At 42.8% G+C, this 21,717-nt stretch overlaps 3 protein-coding genes and 1 non-coding gene across 9 annotated transcripts in view; all 4 read right to left on the bottom strand.

Moving 5' to 3' along the window:
• Positions 1-1,972, bottom strand: part of LOC112967712 (putative RNA-binding protein Luc7-like 2) — a 37,927-nt gene extending 35,955 nt beyond the window's left edge. For 3 of the 4 annotated variants that reach the window (XM_026069148.1, XM_026069149.1, XM_026069150.1), the window contains exon 1: positions 1,587-1,972. In XM_026069148.1, coding sequence (XP_025924933.1) covers positions 1,587-1,647 — 61 coding nt within the window. In that variant the 5' untranslated portion in view covers positions 1,648-1,972. The remainder of the gene's footprint in view (positions 1-1,586) is intronic. The other variant, XM_026069151.1, reaches the window with a different exon arrangement.
• A 2,739-nt stretch (positions 1,973-4,711) lies between these two features.
• On the bottom strand, positions 4,712-6,727 carry FMC1 (formation of mitochondrial complex V assembly factor 1 homolog). Of its 2 annotated transcripts, none has more exons than XM_026069153.1 (2): positions 5,274-5,776; positions 4,712-5,015 (listed from the first exon to the last, which is right to left on the bottom strand). In XM_026069153.1, the coding sequence occupies exons 1-2, from the start codon at positions 5,529-5,531 to the stop codon at positions 4,812-4,814; spliced, it is 462 nt and encodes a 153-aa protein (XP_025924938.1). In that variant the 5' UTR covers positions 5,532-5,776; the 3' UTR covers positions 4,712-4,811. The 2 variants fall into 2 exon arrangements, 1 of the variants encoding a protein (XP_025924938.1); XR_003254086.1 differs by lacking the exon at positions 5,274-5,776 and adding an exon at positions 6,349-6,727 and having other exon boundaries at positions 4,926-5,015.
• Positions 6,536-6,608, bottom strand: TRNAR-CCU. Its single transcript has one exon. It is a non-coding gene; the product is annotated as a tRNA-Arg (tRNA).
• A 460-nt stretch (positions 6,728-7,187) lies between the features above and the next one.
• Positions 7,188-21,717, bottom strand: part of UBN2 (ubinuclein 2) — a 53,510-nt gene continuing 38,980 nt past the window's right edge. For both annotated transcript variants that reach the window (XM_026069092.1, XM_026069090.1), the window contains 3 exons: positions 18,425-18,671; positions 17,539-17,628; positions 7,188-16,424 (listed from right to left, as the gene is read on the bottom strand). In XM_026069092.1, the coding sequence (XP_025924877.1) occupies positions 16,375-16,424; positions 17,539-17,628; positions 18,425-18,671 (387 nt within the window). In that variant the 3' untranslated portion in view covers positions 7,188-16,374. The remainder of the gene's footprint in view (positions 16,425-17,538; positions 17,629-18,424; positions 18,672-21,717) is intronic.

Below are 21,717 nucleotides of genomic sequence, written 5' to 3'. Positions count from 1 at the left end.
GTGTAGTCCTAACTAACTCTCTTGAGACCGTGATCTGGGTGTCAACACTGGGAAAAATCAAGATCCACAAGCACATTACCTTGCCAGACTAAGCACTTAGACAGGCGCAGGCACAACAGGAAGTATTTAAAACCGTCTAGCCCAGGCATAAACACTATAAGTCAGATCCAGCATGCTGATTACTCACTAACCAGCCCTGCTTTGGAAAGCAATTTCTGCAGAATACTACTTTTTCAATGAGATTGTCATGTCACTCGTTAAAATAACTATCAGTATTTAGCACAAAGCACTCATGATATACCAGATATGTGAAAGTTAATGACACTTATTCAGAATCCTAGATTCTGAAAAACAAACAAAAAACCCCACACAACCTAACAGAAAAATCGCATTGTCTCAGTACCAACAGGCAACTGGCACATAAAAGGTAAACCCCAACTTCACATAACCTACTAAAGCACAGGAAAATAGATAATCATTAATTCAGCACGAAGTTCAACAAACATGCATGCTACCACATGCCTGCAAGACTTAGTACAACATGCAGAATGTTCAAATGATCTCTAGTTAGTCTCCCCTCTCGTGCAGTATTCCCTCGTTTATAAATAAAATAGTTTGGACAGCATAACAAGAACAGCTCCTTTCCCGCAGTTCACAAACTTTCTGGATTCATGGATTACTGTCAATTCAAACTTTTATGTTGATCACTATGCATCATTTCAGAATTTTTGAAAAACTTTACAAAGTGATAATTCTTCAGCTCACAATGACACCATAAAGTGATCTGAAGTCTGACTGTACATCTAGTATATCCTTCTTGGGATTACTGCCGCTGAAATGTTAAACTTTAACCTAGCTTTGCTTTTAGTTTTTTTTTTTTTTTTTTAAGTTCGTCCACTTGGGTTAACTAGATTTTCTCTATCAGAAAGCAACGGCCATACCCACCTGCTGATTGAAATGATGGTTTGGGTCAGACTTTAGACAAAACTATAATAACATGAAAACACCACCGCTCTACTGAAGTGGGTGCCTTTTTTTTTTTTTTTTTTTTTTTTTTTTTTTACCCCTTTTTCTGGTTTGAATCAAGCAAACTGCTGTTTCCCTCAAAGGTAAGCGACGCGGGAAGGATCCGCGGGTGCGCCTTTAGCGGCGCAGTTCCGCTGCTGACCCAGGAACCGCGGGGAGGGCGCGCCGGTGTGACCCGGGAGCAGGGAGGGATCTTAAACCACAGCGTTATGCCTCGAGCTGCTGAAAACAGCCCCGCGGGGCTCCGCGCGGGGCTCCCGCCGCCAGACAGCTCCTGGCGCTGGCAGCCCCGCGGGGGCAGCGGCATGCGGCTCCCCCAGGCCCAAGGGGACGCCAAAGGCGGGAGCCGACGTGCAGCGCCCAAGGATCCCCTCCGCTGCTGACCTATGACCTCGGCAGGCCCCGCCCCCGCGGGGGGGGGGGAAGCGGGCCCTGGCCCTCCCAGTCACCGTCAACGGCCGGCCGGCCGGCCTCCCCTCCCGGCACCGCCGTAACCGCAGAGGCTTCGGCGGCTCCGCCCCAACGCCTCCCCTCCCCCACCCCGGCCGAGGGGCACTTACCGTCCCGGGATGTGCCCATAAGCTGGTCCAGCATGGCGCGCATCTGGGCCTGCGCCGACATCTTGAGCGCGCGGGGCGCCGGCCCGGCCCGGCCGAGTCACGCCGACAGCGGCCTACAAGGCCCGAGGCCCGGCGCGGCTCTCAGCCCTCCCCCTCGCGTCACTCGCGGGCCCGGGTGGAGCCGCTCCCCCGAGGCCGCGGGGGGAGAAGCGGGCGCTGCCTCTGTCTCGTGCTCCTGGTGACAGACGGAGGGGGAAACCTCTCTCGCGCCGGGCTCGGACTCGTCGCCTTCCCCTCCCCCTCTTCGCTCTTCCTCTCACGCCTGCCACGCGCGCGCGCCAGCGGTAACGGAAACCCGCGCGCACGCGCCCTAGCCCTCTCGTCTGCTTCGCGACGTCAGCGCGGACAAGCTTTGGCGCCCGCCGATTGGTCACGGCGGGCGGTGTTCGGCTGGTGACGCGCGGCGCAGCGGGTTCCCTGATTGGGCTGGCCGGCCTTTCGCCGGGCTGCGCCCCGGGAGCGCGCCGATTGGCCGGGCAGCCCCGCGTTGCTGCTGTGACGTGCCGGTTTCCAGGGCGGCGGGCGCGGCCCTGACGGCCGGGGCCCGGCGGGGGGCGCTCCCCGACGGAGGCTCGGCCCAGGCGGGACGGGTGCGTGGTGCTCCCGGGGCCACGGGAGGCAGCGGGGCAGCTCCGCCACCCGCAGGCAGCACGGGAGGAGGGCCCCCTCCCACGGCGCCGGGCACGCTCCGCGAGAGCAGAGGCCAGGCCTGGCCCGGGCCGCCGGGCCCCGGCGCCCCTTCCGCCGCGGAACACTAACGGGCCCCACAGACGCAGCCCACCCCCTCCCGGCGAGGGATCCTGCTCGCTCTCTAGTGTCGGGTTTTTGCCCCTCTGAGAGAAGAGCCAAAGCAGAACAGTTTCATTAGAGTTAATGCTAACGTTCTTTTTAGCATGTGGCATAGCTGAAATAAATAGGTAGATACTTTCTTTCCCGGTTTCCAAAAATTGAAAGGACAGGGAGAAATATTTTTCTATTGTACAAACTGCCACTAAGAGGAATGACATCTAAATAAAGGGTGAAAACAAAGAGAGGGTAACCACAGCAGCCTGTTAATGAAGGAAATAAGGAACAGAGCATGACAAATGTAGTCATTAGTTTACATAGGACCCTTTTGTCAAGAGATCTTCACAACCAGAAATGAAGACTTTTAGCCCTTCTTTCACATCAAGAGGTGAAAAAACTTGATATAATTAAAAATGCAAAACAGGAAGAAAACCTGGACTGTGTAATAAGCTATCCCTAAACCAAAGGTCCTATCCCTGCTTAGTCAGCTCCAGGAAAGAAACATTTTCTGTAACATCTGCTGGGATATTACTGAATAACATTAGCAAGTTATTAAATGCATGGGTACATACACACATCTTGGCTATGTAGGAGTAGGTGTGAATGGGTATTTATGTCTGAGCAAGCACAGACAGAAGATGCTTTTTAAAGATGAAATTTCCTTTATTAGATTGACATTCAGCACCATTTTAAAGGTTCCGTTCTTGCAAGCTGTCAAGTGCAGTTAGTTTCATAACTGAGAAAAGCTACTCTAATAGCAAGATTTAGAGAACCTCCCTTAAAACTGAAGTAACTGATATGTGTTGGATCCGATTAAATTTCCAGAGCACCAAGACCCAATGTTAAACAAAATAATTTCACAACTTCTGTCCATCCTAACTCATGCATTTTGCAGCTGTCCCCTTCTTAACCACCGTGTTGCCATCTAGTGCCCAAAAGCAGTCAATGACCAGCACAAGGATCAGTTCCAATTGTCTACAACATTTGTGTTAATTAAGATTACCTTAATAAAATGAGAGAGAAAAGGCAACGTAAAAAAAGCCCTAAGAAGTTCGCTAAAAGTAACTGGATTTAACAAGAATTTGCAGAAAGGATGCAGTGCTCAAAAACAGCCCCCTATAACAAAACACACTCAATGCTCCTCAGCGATTCAGAACATGCCCTATATTTTCCTTTAACATATAAATAAGCTTTTGCTAATTATTATATTGTTTTGGATCACAGGGGAAGTGATCCCAAAAGATACCAGTTAAATTTATTTCTATTAATACCTTAGTATGTTTAGGGGAAATGGAGAAAGTTTAGCCATCATTTGTACCCAAACTATACAACCTTTAGCTCTAGGTACTCTTTAAAGAGAAAAGATTGCTCCATCCCATCTCTCTCTAGCCAAATTTCAGCTTTTTGTTTCAGCAAGCCATGCATTTTCATCTGGAACAATATACAGCAGACTTTGGATGGGGTACTTTAGCCCATCTGGAAAATGAAGGGCAGAATGTACCAGTTGCTTTAAATAAAGTATTTCACAATATCAAAGACATTATATCAATTCTCTGGGTATGCTGACTCCCAGTAACTTTGATCAAGTGAGCTACTAATAGGTTGGTATTCTTCCACATGGGACATCACCAATTTCCAAAATAACACCACTGTTGTTCACCTGATAGAACCCTGAAAAAATTGCCAAAAGGATTTTCAGTTCACAGAACTTAAAACTTTCAAATTCACATTCACAAGTATTGAGTTCACTGCTTAATGAAGTGTTTCCAAGACACACAAACTATTAGAACAGTATAGGAAGCCTACTGTATTAGAGTAAACCATTCCCAAGCCCTCAGAAGCTTATAATTCATTAAGCAGTATTTTTCTCTTAGGAAGCATTATCACTGGCTCGCTACTGTGGACAAAAATCTTCAAGATGGAAGAAGTCTCTGCTATCATCTTCAAGGAAATGGCCTTTGCTCTTAGAAAGATGGAAAATCTGCTACACACAGAATGCGACAGAAAAATCCTACAGACGACAAACAAATCCTCTTACCTTCACATTTAGTAAAAACTTACAACTGCTTAAACAAAACAGTTTAGCAAAGGCAGCTTTGATATGTTTTTCCCCTACAAATAACCTTTTTTTCATATCCTGGAGGTTGCCTGTTATGCCAGACATTCAGATCTAATGGGTGGGTTGAGCACACTTGATAAACAGAGAAGGATTTCCAGTTATGGATCCTTTGAATCACACCTACAACTTAAAACTAACAGAAAACATAAGCTAGAAAACATAGTTTCCATAATCAAAGATATTTATTCAGAGAGAAACAGTACATACAACACAACCATTCTGAAGTCCTTGTAAGGTGGTCTTAGCAAGCATTTGCATTCCTACGAATCCCAACCCTTTCCTCCTGGCTGCTGCGGCAGCCTGAAGCCCACCAAGCCAGCAACCTCCTCAGGTGAGCGCTCCCCTTTGCCGTGGTACTCCTGGTGAAGAGCTAAGTGCTCCCGGACACTGCGGAGCAAGCAGAGGTATGTGGCTGCCTGGAAGTGCAGCTCCTGCTGGGCCCGGCAGAACTTCTCACTGGTGACCTGCAGAGAGGAGGAAACAAGCGCCAGAGACTTCACCTCCCCCGAAGGCTACACGCTCCCGCAGTACTGCACAAGCCATCGCGCGGCCTCGGGCAGAGGCGTCTCCGCCTCCCTTGCGAGAAAACATGACAGAGAGGCGACGTAAGGAAGGGGGAGGCGAGGGGAGCCCTCAGGCTCTAGACCTCGGCCAGCGGGAGCCTCGCCAGCCCTGGGACGGAGCCACCGGCAGCCCCCGAGTCGGGGGAGCCTGTGCCGTACCCGGTGGGCGCGGAAGGCCGAGATGACGTGTTGATAGGCGGGCGTGTCCCGGTAGGGGCGGCCCGCCTGGGCGCTCGCGTGGCGGAGCTCGCGTAGGAGGCCTCGCAACGTCCGCAGCGGTGAGCCCAACGCCGCCATCTTGTGGCTCTCCCGCCCGCTCCTTGCCCTCCGCCAATCGGGCGCCGCCGCCTCGCCGCACCAGCCAATAAGGAAGCGGGCGGAGGGCGCAGGTTTCAACCCTCGCACTTTCGACCGCATCTCGCGGGAGGGAGAGTGTGGGGGGAGGGGCAGGAGCTGCAGGCGTTGGTCAACGGTCCGGAAGGCGCGGTGCCGCCAGCACAAGTTGTCGAGCACCGAGTCGCACGATTGCTTCCCCTCTCCCCCGCCCCCGCACTCAGCTTGGGTCAAGTGCAGAAGTTCGAGCGTCGAGCGGAGAGAGCGCGCGCCTCCCGCGCGCCCCGCCCCAGCCCTTCTAGCGCGCGGCACGCGCGGTCCTCGCGCTGGGCGCGGGGGGGGGGGGAGCGACTCTCCAGCTGCGCGCGCCCGCCCGACCCCTCTGAGGCGGCGTGTCCCTCGCGCCGCTCCGTCCGCGGCCGTTGCGGAGCCTGCGGGGGGCCCTGGCCCAAGCGGATGGTGCCAGAGCGGGGAGAGCCGCGCACTCACGGGGCTGGGGGGGGGCCTGAATCACTGGGAGGGAAGCGAGGGCTTCATTCGGCCAGTCCTGGTGCTTGCCCGTCCCGCAGTGGGAAGTTGGGCCATGCCCCATTTTTTCCCGTGAGCAGCACACGTGGGATCCCAGGCCTTCCTTAGGTGGCCGTAGGTGGCAGAACCTGTGCTTGAGAGGTTTTAAAGTGTTTTACAGTTTCCTTGTTAGAATCAATCGGAAAAGCTTGAAATCACAGGAAACAAATCCTCAGCCATTTGAGTTTTGAAGTCCACGCGTTTGAAATCAAATTCATGATTTTAATCGGGCTGAATACGTGGGGTTTAAGATCATTCAGCTTCAGAAAGACGGGCATGCACTTTCCCTGATCAAAGGAAGGAAAGCAATCAAAAAAACCGTCTCGGTACTCACAGGCTCAACCGCTGCGTTTTGGACTCAAGGGATCAGGCTCAGCCCAATCCCATGAACCTCCGCGTCTCATTGACTGAAGGCTCAGCGTCGAAGTATCATGTTTGTAAGGATCGTTGAGAAAGGCCCGTCTCGTCGTTTTGGAGAAGTCAGGGAGAAAATACAGGCCGAGGGGAGGCAAAAGAGAAACCACCCCAGATGGGACTCGAACCCACAATCCCTGGCTTAGGAGGCCAATGCCTTATCCATTAGGCCACTGGGGCTAAGACGGAGAAAGGTTTTGTAGATGTCTACTTAGCCCTTATCTCCTCCCCTTTTCTTTACGTAGCTCTTATTGTCTTATATTCAAGCCTTCCGATTGGACAGTGGCTCTCCGCCCGTGGCTGGCAGACCGGAAGACGTTGCCGCGAAGCCTCCTGGAACCTATCGCCACTGCGGAGGGCCGTGCTACGCACGGGCTGCTGGGAGTGGTAGTTCCTCGCGAGAAAGGGGCCGTGGCTTGGCCTGGCCCGTAGAGAAATACTCGTTTCCTTCACCTTTAATTTAATGACGGTAGGTTTTGTCCTGAAATACTTTTTAGTATTTTCCGCACCGGGAGGTGGGAGAGGAAAAAATAGCAGCAGGGGATATTGACTCCTTATACTGATTTTTATATATGTTAAACACTGCTCCTTGTTCCTAGTACTTCCCTGGCACCCTTAGACTTCCTTAACCAAAAAACCACTGTATTTCTCTTTTCTTCACCCTCCCCCCCCCCAAGAAAACCAACAAAAGCCCCCAAATCAACCCTTCAAGTGGACCAATTACATCTTTATTTTTGTGAGAAATTACAGAGACATGGCTAATATGTACATTCCTCTTTATTTAATACAGCACAGACATGACACACAAAAGAAAAGTACACTCATGAAAAAAGCCTGTCACAGTTGAGGACAGGGAACAGCTACACCATACTGAGTAAGGCTCTTAGAACAGGGGTCTGCTGGCTACACGCCTGGATCCCAGAGCAAAGACTGCTGTTAAAACAAAACCACCCCAACAAGAAGGAAAAAAAAAAACAAAAAAAAACCAAAAAAAAAACCCCACACACCTTTGCAGCATTCCTTTCAGAAAAGTGGAAAATAGAAGGGAAAGTTGACCCTGGAACAGGTGAAGCAGGCATCATCTCCAAGAATTATGCTGCTATGTAATCACAGGGTATGTGCACTATTATCTTTTGGACCAAAGCATTGTCAGGGATCGTAAACCTGAATATCTGGAAGGAGTGAAAAGATCAAGAAGTCAAACGGAAGAGATTTAAAATTACAAGTCTCCCTGACAGGGCTCTGCTAGTCACAACTGGGAATGTACACTGGCTTCCCAATTAAAAAAATACTAGCAGCTATTAAACCGATCAGAACAATATACCCAATTTGGAACTCGTGCAGGCTTTTGTGGCAGCACCTTCCCCATTTTCCTGCTTCAGTTCAGGATGGGAATTAAGCAGGCACCAGTTCCTCTGTCCAAGAGCCTTACACACTTTAAAAAATAAAATACAAAAGAGGGAAACAGGTGTATTTACAAAAATCCATGGCTGGTACAGTACATCATTTTTAAGACACACTAAATGCTACAATCTTTCAGGTCCTGAGATTATTACAAAAAAACTCAAAACTTGTGTTCAGGTCCAGTTTTATAAGAAGAGAGGAAAGAAATTAAATCACACATTTAAAATACAGTATCCCTTGAAGTTAGTGGAACACATCTCCCTAAAAATTCAAATGAAAGTGGTGCTAATCACCCAAATGTAGCTGCATTTGGTTGTTCAGCCATGTTGTTGCAAGAGGGGAGCATTTCACATGGGAGTACTCTGGAGAGCTCAAGTAAGCACACAGCTGTTAGGATCCTCTCCATCGCTAAGCACTATGCTCTGAAATATGCAAGTATTAAAAGTAGCAAGGTGACCTCATACAAATGGATGATGGACTAAATAAAGCAGCATTATAAGAATCACCAATTCAGACAGGTTTGCAATCTCATAGTAACTGTGCATTCCTTTGTTTGACACTGCACACTACAAAGAATTGTAGCTGTCATTTAGTGTTCATTTGTAACAAACACTCAGCCAATTATGTGTTCTAAGATACACAGTAAAAGGCAGGAAAAACTCCGTGTATCTGTGTTTCTCAGCCCCTCGCTTTACATAGCCTCATTCATTCTCATCAGCCAGCCAGCCAGTCAGGAAGAATTAAGCTGGCTATTTTCAAAATTCTTAAAAACATATACACTAATTGTGACAACAAACAAAGAATACTGAGGCCAAAACTCTGTCAGTGGGGTGACTCCCTACTATTAGCAGTGCAGGCAGGTATCTGGAAGCTCTGTTCTTGAGTGAGCCTCTTCATCAGGCAGAACTAAAGGGACTCACACCCACACCTGTTTTTTCAGTGAAATATTCTGAACACAGTGCTTTTGTATCTTTAGAAGTTACAATCACACTGATGCCTTTTTATTATAAGCACCTGACTTATAAGCTAGAAAATGCAAACGTTTTAAGGATTACTCATGAAATGCTTCTAACCCTCCCTCAGGAAAAGACTACAAGAGACAAATCACATAACAAGGGTACTAACTTTAACTGCTAAAATATAACACTGTTCAGTAGACTTGGGGGAAAAAGTAGTAATGAATTTTGTAATTTTTTTTAAACAGTAGTCCAAAAATAATTTTTTTCCATCTATTTCCAGTATGGATCTTGAGAACTATGCAAGAACATGGTACTAATTGCTACATGATGGAATTACCAGCAATAACACACACACTACAGTTCTCACCTCTGAGCTAAATTGTTCTTTTGTAATTACATACAAGGCTAAAATGTCAGTGAGAAATACATGGGGAAATCTCAATTTAATTTTATTTAGAGATTCAGCTACTGTGTAGCTAATACCTCCCCTTGTTTAGAAGAACCTTCATTTAAGTAAGGAATTGACTGAATACACTTCTGATACTGGAAGGAAACAGAACGTCTCTCTCACTAGCTTCTCCCCAAATCCAATCTGTATATTAAAAAAAAAATTGCTGTGGCTTCCTAAACCAATTTTGAGAGCTGAATATTCTAAAAGCTCTAGGACTAAAACTTGTCACAAGAGGCGATTTTAGCCTCCCTCTTAAAGCAATTTCATGACACTTTTGACACTAGGTGCTGCACCAGTGAAAGGGTTTCTTTTTTTAAAATACAAATTTCTTTCTTCATGTTAGCAAAAACAGTTCTGCAGTACAGACATTCAAAAAATATTCCATTTTCTTTGGGTAAAACTTCAACATGTGTTAACAGGGGTGGCTGGGGGAAGGAGCGCATGTAACACTGAAACATGTAAAGAATACTTATCTGCATAGTTGATATTAGTGACTACTAATCAAACTAAGGCCTTATCTGGAAAAAACTGAGAACACAAAAATGTTTCTTCTCCCACCCCCCTCCCCAGTGGTGAAATCTGATCAGTCTTAAAGAAGCTCTGGCTGCCTCAACAGCTACTTGGTTTGGCTTACAACTGGTGGTATCTCCTGACTGGTTTTGGTTGGTTCTCTTGCCTCCTTTCTTTTCTCTTGGTGCTGGACAGTAACAAACATTACTATATTTTCTGGCAAGATACATCTGCACATGCTGCTGGGCCAAAAAAAACATTAGTATTGAGCATTATAAGAGTTAAAGGTAGTTTAAACTACTTGTTTTGGATTACTTCACTATAAAGAGAAATGTATTAGTTAATGGTTGGAGAAGCTGGCAAGGAAAATGAGACCAAAATTCATTTTAAAATTGCAAAACATGAAAACCCATTTCTTCTCCAGAGTTGCCCTGTAGAATTATAGCTGTCAAAAATTGGCTACAAAATACAGACCTCTATCCTTGACTACTGAGGAGTGTGCAAAACTGGCTGTAGGGAATCATTGCATTTCCCCAGTTTTGGGTTAGTTCCAGGCCATGCTGATCTCTCAGCATAACTCATAGCAGCAACAGGGCTTTCTATGGCCCCCAAAGGCTATTACAGCAGCAAGGGATCACTGGATCATAGGAAAAGGATGATGAAGCTACACCAGAAGTTTCTGCAACCAGAACATTCCCCTAACACAACTGTTATTTCTCCAGTAGCCCAGTAAATCTACTTCTGGCTGCTTTACACTGGCAGTGATTACTTAAACAATAAATCAACATTGATTTTGAGAACAGTCACACCTGTTAAAAACATCACAACAGTCAGCACTCATCACCAGTCATAGATTTCTGATCTCCCAATTCAGCCAAAGATGAGGAGCAGGGGTGCCTCAAATGAATTAAACAGCACCAGAACAGCCAAGTTAGCTCAGTTAACTGCCAAAAGCAGATGTGGCCAACTCCACTGAAGTAACTTCACTGACCTGCCTAAGGCAGATCAGGAAGCACTCACATAATCACTTCCACTGGCCAAGCTACCAGCAACAGTGCTATCTTTGACTGGCACCATTAGATTGGGAAAGAATATCTGTCTATGGCCTAGTTTACGTAACAGGTTCATTTAAATGTATTAAGATGAGCTAAGTACTGAAATAGCAGTTAGGCTATTTTTTGCCAAAGGAACACAAGTTGTATCAATATCTTATTTAATGCTCTCTAGATGAGCTTTCCATCTAATTAGGAAGACCTTTGCACATCATTCCTATTCCAGTTTCTGAAAAGGAGAGATAAACACCTCCTTTTCACAAAGCAACTCAAAATTAGATCTTGCCCAGTGGAAACACATCACAGAACTAGCACAGTCCAGTGATGCTATTTGTTATTGTAAGTTTAGCACTGGTCAACACATGAATTGCTAATTGCAGGTATGTATGTTTGTAATAATTGTAACCTAGACACATCCTCAGCACAGAATTGTTAAAATCACTAGATCTATTGCAGATAGCTAATTCTGTCAAGAGAACAAGGAAACAAGCATAAATGGTATTTTGACAGTTCACTTGCAGCTAACAATACCTGAACTTACTGTTCATTATTCTAGGAGAAGAAACCATTAACCAATCTCATTGAGAGAGAAGGTACAACTAGAAAAGTACTTTATGGTGTATGATTTAAGCAGCTTGTGAAGCATGGCCAGGTTTAATTTTAATTAGCAGCTCTATTCTAACAGGTTATATAGAGCTTCTTCTTACATATGTTGTACAAGAGGAATTGACAACTTTGGTAAATGTGAAAATCCTTGCAATAAGTATTTTTGGGCTACATGACTAGCCATACATAAGATTCCTTGCAATTCATCTCAACTCAGACTTGCTGGAAGCTGCTATTTTGACCTTTTCTTTTTCATGCTCACATTTGTCAGCTGCATACCTCTGCAAACTCAGTAATTGTGTGAAGTGGTCCAGCATTTAATAAGGTATCCAGACAGGGCCCGTGTTTTACTTGTGACCTAATTAAATTCAAATTTAAAACCTTCAAGAGGAAAATGCAAGAAGTTTCTTTCCCATTAGCCACTTCCTTTCTCCCATACCATTTACACACAATCACACACTCACATCCCTTTTATTATGTTGCCTTCTTTCCCCAAACATCCACCTTTTGTAAGTAAAATGTTTAACACAGCCAGAGTGTAGAAGGATAAACAGGATTCTGAGGAATACTGGTGTGTGTGTGTGTGTGTGTGTGTGTGTGTGTGAAAGAAAGCACAAGCATACAGAACCAATGCCATGGTACAGCAGCTATGAAGTTACACACACATTACACACTTTACAAAAGGGAAAAATAGTATAACAGCATAAAGCCATCTTGGCAAGCTTAAGATTTTTTCCTCCAAAATGCTTTCCAGCACTTCAGGATCTCTGAGAACAGTTTAAAGAGGGTGGGGAAATAAAATAAAAAAAAGGCACTTAAACAAAGGACAAAGGCCTGAATCAAGTAAGTCATGGAGGGTAACAGCCATTTCACCAGAGCTAGGACCAATCAAAAGTCTACCAACTTTTAATTTCTATAAAATTAAAATTGCATAAAGTGTTAATTAATCAGTCATTTACCTACTGTTTTCACCTTCTGGTTCATTTTATGAAAAACAAACAAACAATAAGCAAGTGTCCCTTTAGTGATTCTCCCCAATTCAGCAAAAGATGAAAGTTAGAGGTGTGGGAGGAAGCCTTCCAGAGCTTAGCTTGACTGCAGGTTTTCCTGCAATACCATCTTCAAAAAATCCAAAACAAGAACAGAAGAGGGACCACTGTGCCTTTAGCAATTCACTCAAACAAAGAAAACCCCAAACACCAACACGTCTAATCCATCTGTGGGCAAAAACTACTCAAAAAAACAAACAAAAAAACCCAAAACTCAAACTGTAAACTAGATTAAAATTTGCTAATAAATACAGCCAAAAGTTCATTTTACGAATGTAGCAGCAAATGTGATAAAGTTAGTTGGAGTCCAAGATGACTCCCAGAGGGTTAATGGTTCACACAACTGATGGCAGCTTGGGAGAGTTGCAGGATTTCTGTTTTCATGTCCAAGGCTCTTGCACCAAGTGGAGAAGGAGTGTGGAGGAAGGGTCAGGTGATGGGACAGGGGGAAGGAAGCAGGCTCTTGGCACCTGCTCCACTCCCAAATGTGTGCATCAGACAACTTTGATTGGATTCAAACAAGAAGCAGAACCCAGACAATTAAAAGTTACTTCTGATTAGCAGAAAATAGATGTAAAACCCACAGCATCCACACTTGTGACTGAGTTACTCAGTATTAGTCATGTATCTTGAATTAACCGAGAAGGCTGGACAAAGTGATTTAGGCCATTAGCATCTTTCTTGGAGGGAGAGAACACTGCAGTTATAATCCAAGTCACCAAAAATTTTGCAGCCTGTTTTTCATCTTGCCTGCCTCCTTTTTACTTACTTCACAAATGTCTCAAAAGGATTTAATAGCTACTATGACTTTTGGGGCTTTGGATCATGTAGCAGAAAATATCACCCAGAGGGTTTTAACATCTAAAACCTGTGTTTGAAATTATTGCTTGCATTTGGTTGGGGCTCACAGTGAGCCTGACACCTTAGCTCATATACAGTCCCCAAACCAAGTTCAGCCCTGCTGCCTGGAAAGACAGCTCTACTTGGCTTTCTTATTGCTTGTGAATACTGAGGGTTATTTAGTATGTACAACTACAGTTTATTTATTACCAAAGGCCCTTAAAAAGTAGTAAAAACTTGGGAAAAAATGTCTTTAGAAGAGTTGCTGTGCAGGAAATAGTAAAGTATTAACCTAATTTTGCATTGGGATGTTGCAGAAATCTTTCACTTGCCATCCTATTTATGCTACTTGCAAAGGTATCTGGGAGCCAACCTATTACTTCCTTTGATTTGGCCTTGCTAGTTTTAATTCTCAAGGGAGAATAGGGAAAAAGGAATACAGGCCCTTTCATCACCATGTTGCTGATTCCAAAGCAGCTCAGGATAATAATGACAGAATAGTTACCCTTTGGTGGCTGTTTGACCTGGCTTCATGAAGAATGTATAATTTTTTTTATGCTCACCATCCTACAGCCTAATTCCACGATAAGCATTAGTTTACCTGTTTCCCAAGACTATCTGAGAAGCTCAATAGGCCGTACAGACTGATCTACTCCCTCATCTCCTTAAGATCTAGATAGGACACCCCTCAACAGAAGGTGAGGCATACTTCTAGGAAGAGAAAGAAGCTGAAAGGAAGTTTGTTTTGTAATTATAAAGGGCTCCAAGTCTCCCGATCTCAAATTTCATTAAGTAAATATGAAGACAAAAAGATGGCAATTTGAATGAGATGTCTCAATGAAGAAAATGTAGAAGAGGTAGAACTCTTAGGACAGGGTCTTTTAAATGTATTGCTGCCTGGTGGCTCACTGCTGGCTGCAACTCCCCTAGCTACATGCATTATATAAAAAATATTGAGATTTGACACAGTTCAGAATTAACATCCTGCCAGAATTGTTTGGCCTCAAATTTTTCTTCCTTCAACACTTCCTGAAGAAAAAAAAGAAAAAAGAAAAATCAGATAAAACTTGCATTCTGTTCTGTTGAGTTTGCATCAGATTAAGAATGCCAGGGTCTGCGTAGCTCTATGTTTCAACTCTAAATCTTGATGATTGAGATGCAAGCTTATCTAGTCAACATGCCACATACAAAACATTGGCTAAAAAGCATGTAATTTGGCTGATGCTATGGAGTGAAATTCATGAACTAATGCATCTTATTTTAATTCAATCTGTCTTTCACAGAAGTGTTGTGCAAAAACATTTATTGCTGAGCTCAACCCAACATTTTTATACTAAATATACAGTATATATTATTTTAAATTCATGTATATATATATTTATATAAAATTAAAATGAGCTCTAAATAGAAAAGAAAATTGTTGTTTTGTCTAAGAAAAATAAATCACACACAAAAAAATGAAAGCTATAAGTTAATCTAGCAAAAAACATTGAAGATTCAATATGCATGGGTCAAAGTCTGTCTCTGGAAGGTGAGAGATGACCGGTAGTCACTGGTTCAATCTCAGTTCAAACTACTGGAAAGACTAGCTACAAGGAATTTCAGCATCCCCGTTCAAAGGAATGTTTCAGGGTTGAAGGAGAAGGGCATCATACGATTTTAGCTGCTCCCTTCTCCCCTATGACTTATTTCAGTTTGCCATTCTCATCTTTTATTTGACAACGCAAGGGACTCAACAGTGAAGTTCTGTCCTAGTGTCAAAAGTGCAATATGTGCTGGATATTTCCTAACCTTACAAATGAACCAGTCGATTTATTGCTATCCAAAAAAAAGAAAGCCAGCTTTGCAGTCTTGTGCTACCATGTAAGGAAGAGTTCAGGTCAGGAACTCCCCAGGCCAGCAGGGGCTGGAAATGCTGGAGACAACCCATTCAGCCCCCAGAAGAGAAGGCACCTCTGGTCACTCTTGAACAACTCCTCTTTGGCTAATGCCTGAAGCAGTATTAACCTGGCTCTGGAATAAGTCACATTCAGCCTTCCTTGACTAGCTGGTCAGTATAATGCATGGCTTTTGGGAGAAGTTAGATGAAAGATGAGGAAGATCTAGAATGGGTGAAGAACTGATTATGTTTTATAAAGGATGTGATAGGACATTACTTCATTTTAGTAGCAGATGGGCACAAGGCAAATCAGAAGCAAACTAAAGAACTGAAATACCATAGTGTGCCTTAAAAAAAGGAGGGGGAGGAAGAGCAAGGAAGAAATGCTAATCTGACCGATAAAATGTAAATTTCCTTTTCATGTAAGATGAAAAGTTTCCACCCCCTTCCTCCCTTAAATAAGAATTATTGTATGTTAAACAAAAAACAAAATCCCCCAAAAGCAAAGAGCAAGGGGTTTCCCAGTAGTCTGTCTCTGACATCTCATGTACCAGGAGATCTGTTTTGAAGACAGCTCTCTGGGACTAATGAGACTGCATATATTTGTAAGCTCCCTAAAGCCAAAAAGCCTTATAAAGCTGGAAAAATGCCCATATCAGATACTCTGCATCTGTGTAAGGTTTTAAGTATAACCCAAAAGTATCCCGACACCACCTCTACTCTACATATCCTTTGGTCCGCAAACATATGGTACACTCGGGACCTACATATAACTTTATGCTGGGCACTTCAGGAACTAAGTGGAAACCTCCACCTCACACAATGGATGAAGAAGCCTATTGTAGCTCCTCTCATGCTTTCAACTTTTCATTGGACATCACCCAGAAAATGTTTGTGCTGCTGTGGGTTTGACAATCAATTTTTTTTAAAAGCCAATCAGAGCAGATAAAAAAAACTGTTTTTTTTAGGCAAGATCAAACTATGACCAGTCTGCATGACCAGGAGGACCAGTCCTCCTTTTCCTTCTCTCTTTGATCAAGTATTGTTTTCTTTCTTCTTCCTCTCACCACAGTGCTTGGGATCAAAATATGTAAACATTGACAGAAACAGCAGCCCTGTGACAATAAGCACTTTCCCAACTGGGCACATTCTGTCAGCCAACCAGAACTGCTTCAGCTCCCTTGCTTGTCCAGAAGTCACTGGTTTTTCCGCTGTAACTTAGTGTCCCCTTTACTTTGGCCTCCATCTGTAGTTTAGAGACAGAAAAAAGAAGGGGAAGAATACAGGCATGAGTGAATTTTTACTTTCTAACTTACAACATAAAAAGAAGGGTGCTTAGCACAGCCAACTTTAGCATTATCAGAAAGCACGTTGCTTTTATGGGATGAAGAACTATGCATCTTCTCAGTAGTTTGTTTCTAGCACTGCTGAAACTCAAGATAAAGAAGCATACCATAAGATACCATCTCTCTAAAAATTAACTTGCAGTTTGGGACACAAAATGAAAAACAAACCTTTAACAACCTTTTCTTTGTAATAAAGCATTTTTGGAAGAGTCAACCCAGGGCACTCACTGTCACAAAAAGATTGAAGATGATACCAAATAGAGGCAATTGGTTTGTTTTCACACTCTTAGAACAACACTTCCCAGTTTTGGGAGCTCAGTACTCCAACAGGATGAAGAACCCGTCAAGTCACTGCTACCTTTCCTGTTCCCATATGTGGCTAAAAAATCCTACAGATTGGCCAAGAAGAGTACATTGTGAATTACATCACTTTCTAAAACTACATGATAATTTTTCAGCTTTAAGGCTCACAAACAGGAAAAGGAGATGTTCTGCTCCTTCAGCTACTCTCAAAATATGTAATTTTGTCAAGGATAAAGTTTTCAGGGAAGACAGATCTTCCATTAGGAAACCATCACACTGTTCACACACGCACATAAACTTAGAAGAAACATCAAGAAGCTGTTACAGCCACAATACAGCCTTCATACAGCCTGTATTAAAAAAAAAAAGAAATCAACTTAGTGTCTAGGAAGTAGTATTCTTTTTTCCTGCTGGTTGAGATTAGAGGCTTGGGTTTCTCAAACCACTACAATAAATCATTACTGTGAGATTTTTGAGCTTTTTTGTCCCTGGTATTGAAGACGGGTATAAAAAAAATACCACTAGGGTTCAAAAAATACCACTACAGCAGAATTTGCACCATCTGCCACTACCAAAGTTTGTTCCTATGTTGTCTGTGTCTTCTCTAAACTAATTTCAAATCTGGCATACATTTTGTTTCAGTCTAAGGCAGAAATTTTACTTTTTATTTTTCTCATAAAAAGGAATAAGGAAGAGGAACATTATCTTTACCTGTGTAAGCTTGCTGCAAGTGAGCAGGCAGAGGTGAGTGAGACAGCGTTGCTGCATGCTGAGCACCTGGCTGTAAACCCTTCAGTAAGTCTAAAGAGGGGAGAGGGGGGARAAAGGGGGAGGGAGAAACAGGGAGGAAGGGAGGGAGGGAAAGAGGGAGAGAGACAAAGTAAATCCAACCTTTATGAAAATAAAATCTTATTTTACAATAATAGCTATTTCTGGAGACACCTCAACAACAACAAATAAACAGCTGATAGCATTCTGATGGCTGGGATGTACATCAGAAACGGACCTATTCAGGTAAGGCTAATCAAGTCAGAGCAAGGAGCAATTTTTCTAGTAGGATGCAGTTCTTCACACCATTTCTTAGGCTGAAAGATCAAAATAGATAATTGATACCGGTTAAAAACCTAAAGAATTTCTTTAAGCAATTGAAAATAGCAGACTCCACCTTGGCTGATACTTTCTTCTAAGAAAATAATTTTAGTATCAGAGAGTCTAAGCCATTACTGAACTAAGGATTTTTTGAACGATCACAGTATTAAACCTCTTATTTATATCTTTAAAAGTCTCCAAATTTACAATACATGTTCCCTTCAAGATATGGGAATAAACCCCCAAAAGTACATTTAAATCCAACTATCTACTATGAACATGACAATGATAAAGTTAAGTCCATCAAAGGTGATCCATAACATTTGAATAACATGAATATAGATTTTATTTTTTTTTTTAAACCAGAGAAATCACATTAACACCCCCCCCCCCGTGGATTTTCCTGAACTGAACTTAAGTCACTTAGAACTTCCATTGCTTCCCTTCTCAATTTCAGTTTTCAGTGCACATCTTCCATTATAGCAGTGTGACAACTAATATCACTTACTCTGAGTTAGGCTGTGGTGGAAAGCTGCTGAGGTAGATCCCGAGGTGGTTGTCACTCCGGCTGTGTCCGTCCCGAAGCCAAGCAGCTCCAAAGGAAATTGGAAGGGCACGGTCACAGGAACAAGGCCACCCAGCATCCCAAAAGGAGTTAATGGCGCAGACGTCACGTTCTGACTGGTTACAGACAGGGGTGATGCCATGAGAGTCAGAGGCGAGGCATTAGCCAGTAATGATGCTCCTGCTGTTGACTGTACAAAGAGAAGGAGTACTTCAAGATTTTAAAGATTTATTTTGAGCAGCATCCTCTAAGGAGATAAGAATCAATTATTATCTGTTAAGTATGGTCCTTAAACTGTCAATAAATATCCATTTATTATCCACCTAGGAGCTCTTCCCACTGTTAATTTGCTAGGCAAGCACAACTACATCTCAGATTCAGGAATGGCAACGTGGTTCACTCAAGTTTTTCTTGTTAGCTTCGCAGATGACTTCCTTTTTCTCCTTACTAATTATGCACAGGATCAGTAGTCAGAATTCTAACGCAACACCTTCCATTAGATTAACACCACAAAATTATCAGATGCAGATCTAAAGTTTTTCGAAGCACAGAATCACCCACCCCCAATACTATTTCTAAAAAAGTTGCTTAGAAGTAATAATTTTTAAAAGGTAAAATCCATATTTAAGAACATCCACACTTCAAGAGAAAAGTCAGGCTACCGAGATACAGACATACATATGTATATAAGTATACACATGCCTATAGAAAAATGCATACATAGAGTATTTCTGAGCAAAAGGCAAGAAAAGTTTCCCACTTGGAAAATAATCTCTCTACCCTGCATATGTCACAATTAAGTTAAATGCATTGTAATTAAAAATGAAAAAGCAAGATTAGCCAGAACATTTTAGCTACAACAGCTCCCAAATTGTATTAATTCCTCAAACATCTTGTTTAACCATCTTTTCCTCACTAAACATATTGTAATTTTATATGCTACTGTTCAATTCTCAAATGATCTATTATAAAACAGCCAGTATAGAAAACATTTTGCAACAGACTAAAGCTCAGATATTTTATAGGTATTTGACCTAAAAAGACTCAAAGTGTGAACAGGACTCCCAGACCTGTGCATTTGGACAAGTAAGCCTTAACTAAAAACAAAACTTAGATATGTTTTAATGAATACCCGAGACCAAAGTGAAAACAAAATCTTCTTGAATTCTATTATAACAACTTACAGAAAAAGCAAGTGATGAAAACTCCCAGGAAAAAAAAAAGTTTCTATTACCAATTTTGTTCTTAATGTGTTGAAAGCAGCTAAAGAAAGTTTAGCCGCTGCTCACAAGAAAACAAAATGTTAAGACATTATCCTTTAAGTCTAAAGCTACAGATCTCACATTTGTGGAAACTGTTTGTATTAGTAATCTTAGGAGCAACAGCTTCTGTCTACATATATAAGACATACTCCAACCCACACCTGGAAAAGAACATGGATGAAAATCTTTATAAACAGATCCTTATTCTCATTTGCATTTAAAAGTATTAATTTCACAATAAGCCCATGAAAAATGATAACCATGACAACCATTCACTGTCTATGTAATCTTCAGTGTGCAATGAAAGAAAAGCCATACTGTAATCTCTTACTATTGTTCCTTTGTAAAATGCCTTAAAAGAGAAAGCAGCTTTGCTAACATGCTCGGCCAGGACCTTGTTTATTTTCTGAAAAAGGAGAGAAGTTCAGTGATGGAAAATACTTACAGAGAATGCCCTAGCAAGAGAATCACATTTCAAATGTTTCCATTTATCTCAACTACAGTAGCACTTCATTAGAGGGTTCACCCTGGCCATATAAATCTGAGTCATTAAGATCTAAAAGTCTAAGACAGATTCTGCTCAAGAATACAAATGGCACACGATTTCATTAGGAAGCTGTAAGATGGCTACTGAATTTTAGATTACTTTGGCTTTGTGTTCTGAAGATGCAACCAGGTAGAGTAGTTTATAGCAAAATTTCTGTGAAGCTACAGTTGGGGCAAGTTTATATCCAAGTAAATAACTGTCAAAGAGGAAAGGAGGGAAGCACACCTTTTGGAAACTCTTCCATGATAGGAAAGCCATAGTTATCAGATGAAATCACCTAGTCTGACCTTCCATGTATGCAGACCAGGATATTCTAATAAACAACTCGTGCATCATTCTTACCTTCTGGCTGATTAGCATAATCTCATTTAGAAAGGTATTAAATAGCTAAACATTTAGTGGAAAGAAGATTCACTTCAGCCCTATGCCATGTATTAGGAATTAGTTCCCCCTCCTTAGTACATTGCACCTTACAGCTAGGCTGGAACCTAAGTTCAGTAGCCAGCCATTAGATCTTTTAGGCTAAAAAAGTCCTTCTGCTATCATGAATCTCTTCTGCTTCAGTGTACTTGGACTGTGTGATAATTTGACTCTAATCTCTTGGATATACCACAGTGACTGAGCCTCAGTCTGCACAGCAGTAACTGCCTTATAGATCCTGTATCAACCTTGCACCACTCTTTTGAACTATTTCCAGTTTATCAAGGTACCTTCTCAAGCGTCAAAATGAAAAACACATGTAAAGTCACAATAATGAACTTAGTAACACAATAAGCTGCCCAGTTCCTCTAGCTGATTTCCCCTTTCTACATACTAAAACAGTTTATTTTGCTGCATTACAGTATATGCTCGTGTTACTCGATTATCCACCAGCCCTGCTCCAGTCCTCCTCTTCAACATCGTTGCCTGTCAAGATACATTTCCTTCCCCATGTAATCAGTGTTTCTAAAGAGATGACTTGCCTTTTACTTGCAGACGTCTGACAATTTCTCTCGCACCAGACACAATACTAGTTATTTCCCTAGTCTTCATCTTTAAGTACTACCACAACCATTTCAGGTTCTCTTCCACATCACTGCAACTGCATCCACCAGATTGTGTGTATTGCATGAGATAAAACCCTCAGTTCCCAAACCACTCACTGTATGTTCATATGTCAGGGAAGACACCTTCTGGAGTGCTCAAACTGCACCATACCTGGTTCAGCTCTTCTCTAGGCCCTATGCGGCACCTCTGTGGCCCTTACACAGTGCATTCACTGCGTTTTTTCATTCAAAGTACCCAAAACAACGAGAAGACTGTGTCAGAGCCTGCCAGACACATCTCTTGTTTAATGTAACATCTATTTAAAGTATAGTAGGGTGAAAGACCACAAAAACACCTCATGAAAATCTTACTCATCTGCATCAAAAAAAAAAAGATAGCAT

The sequence above is a fragment of the Apteryx rowi genome, unplaced genomic scaffold (assembly GCF_003343035.1).
Source record: "Apteryx rowi isolate R43461 unplaced genomic scaffold, aptRow1 scaffold_287, whole genome shotgun sequence".
Taxonomy (NCBI): domain Eukaryota; kingdom Metazoa; phylum Chordata; class Aves; order Apterygiformes; family Apterygidae; genus Apteryx; species Apteryx rowi.
The sequence above is the reverse complement of the archived record's forward strand: the minus strand, read 5'-3'. Positions and strand labels throughout refer to the sequence as shown.

Excerpts from the sequence above, each read along its gene's own strand:
- FMC1 (XM_026069153.1), bottom strand. The coding sequence starts at position 5,531 with ATGCGGTCGAAAGTGCGAGGGTTGAAACCTGCGCCCTCCGCCCGCTTC. Across the intron at positions 5,016-5,273 it reads CGGCCTTCCGCGCCCACCGG|GTCACCAGTGAGAAGTTCTG; the intron begins GTACGGCACAGG and ends TCCTCTCTGCAG.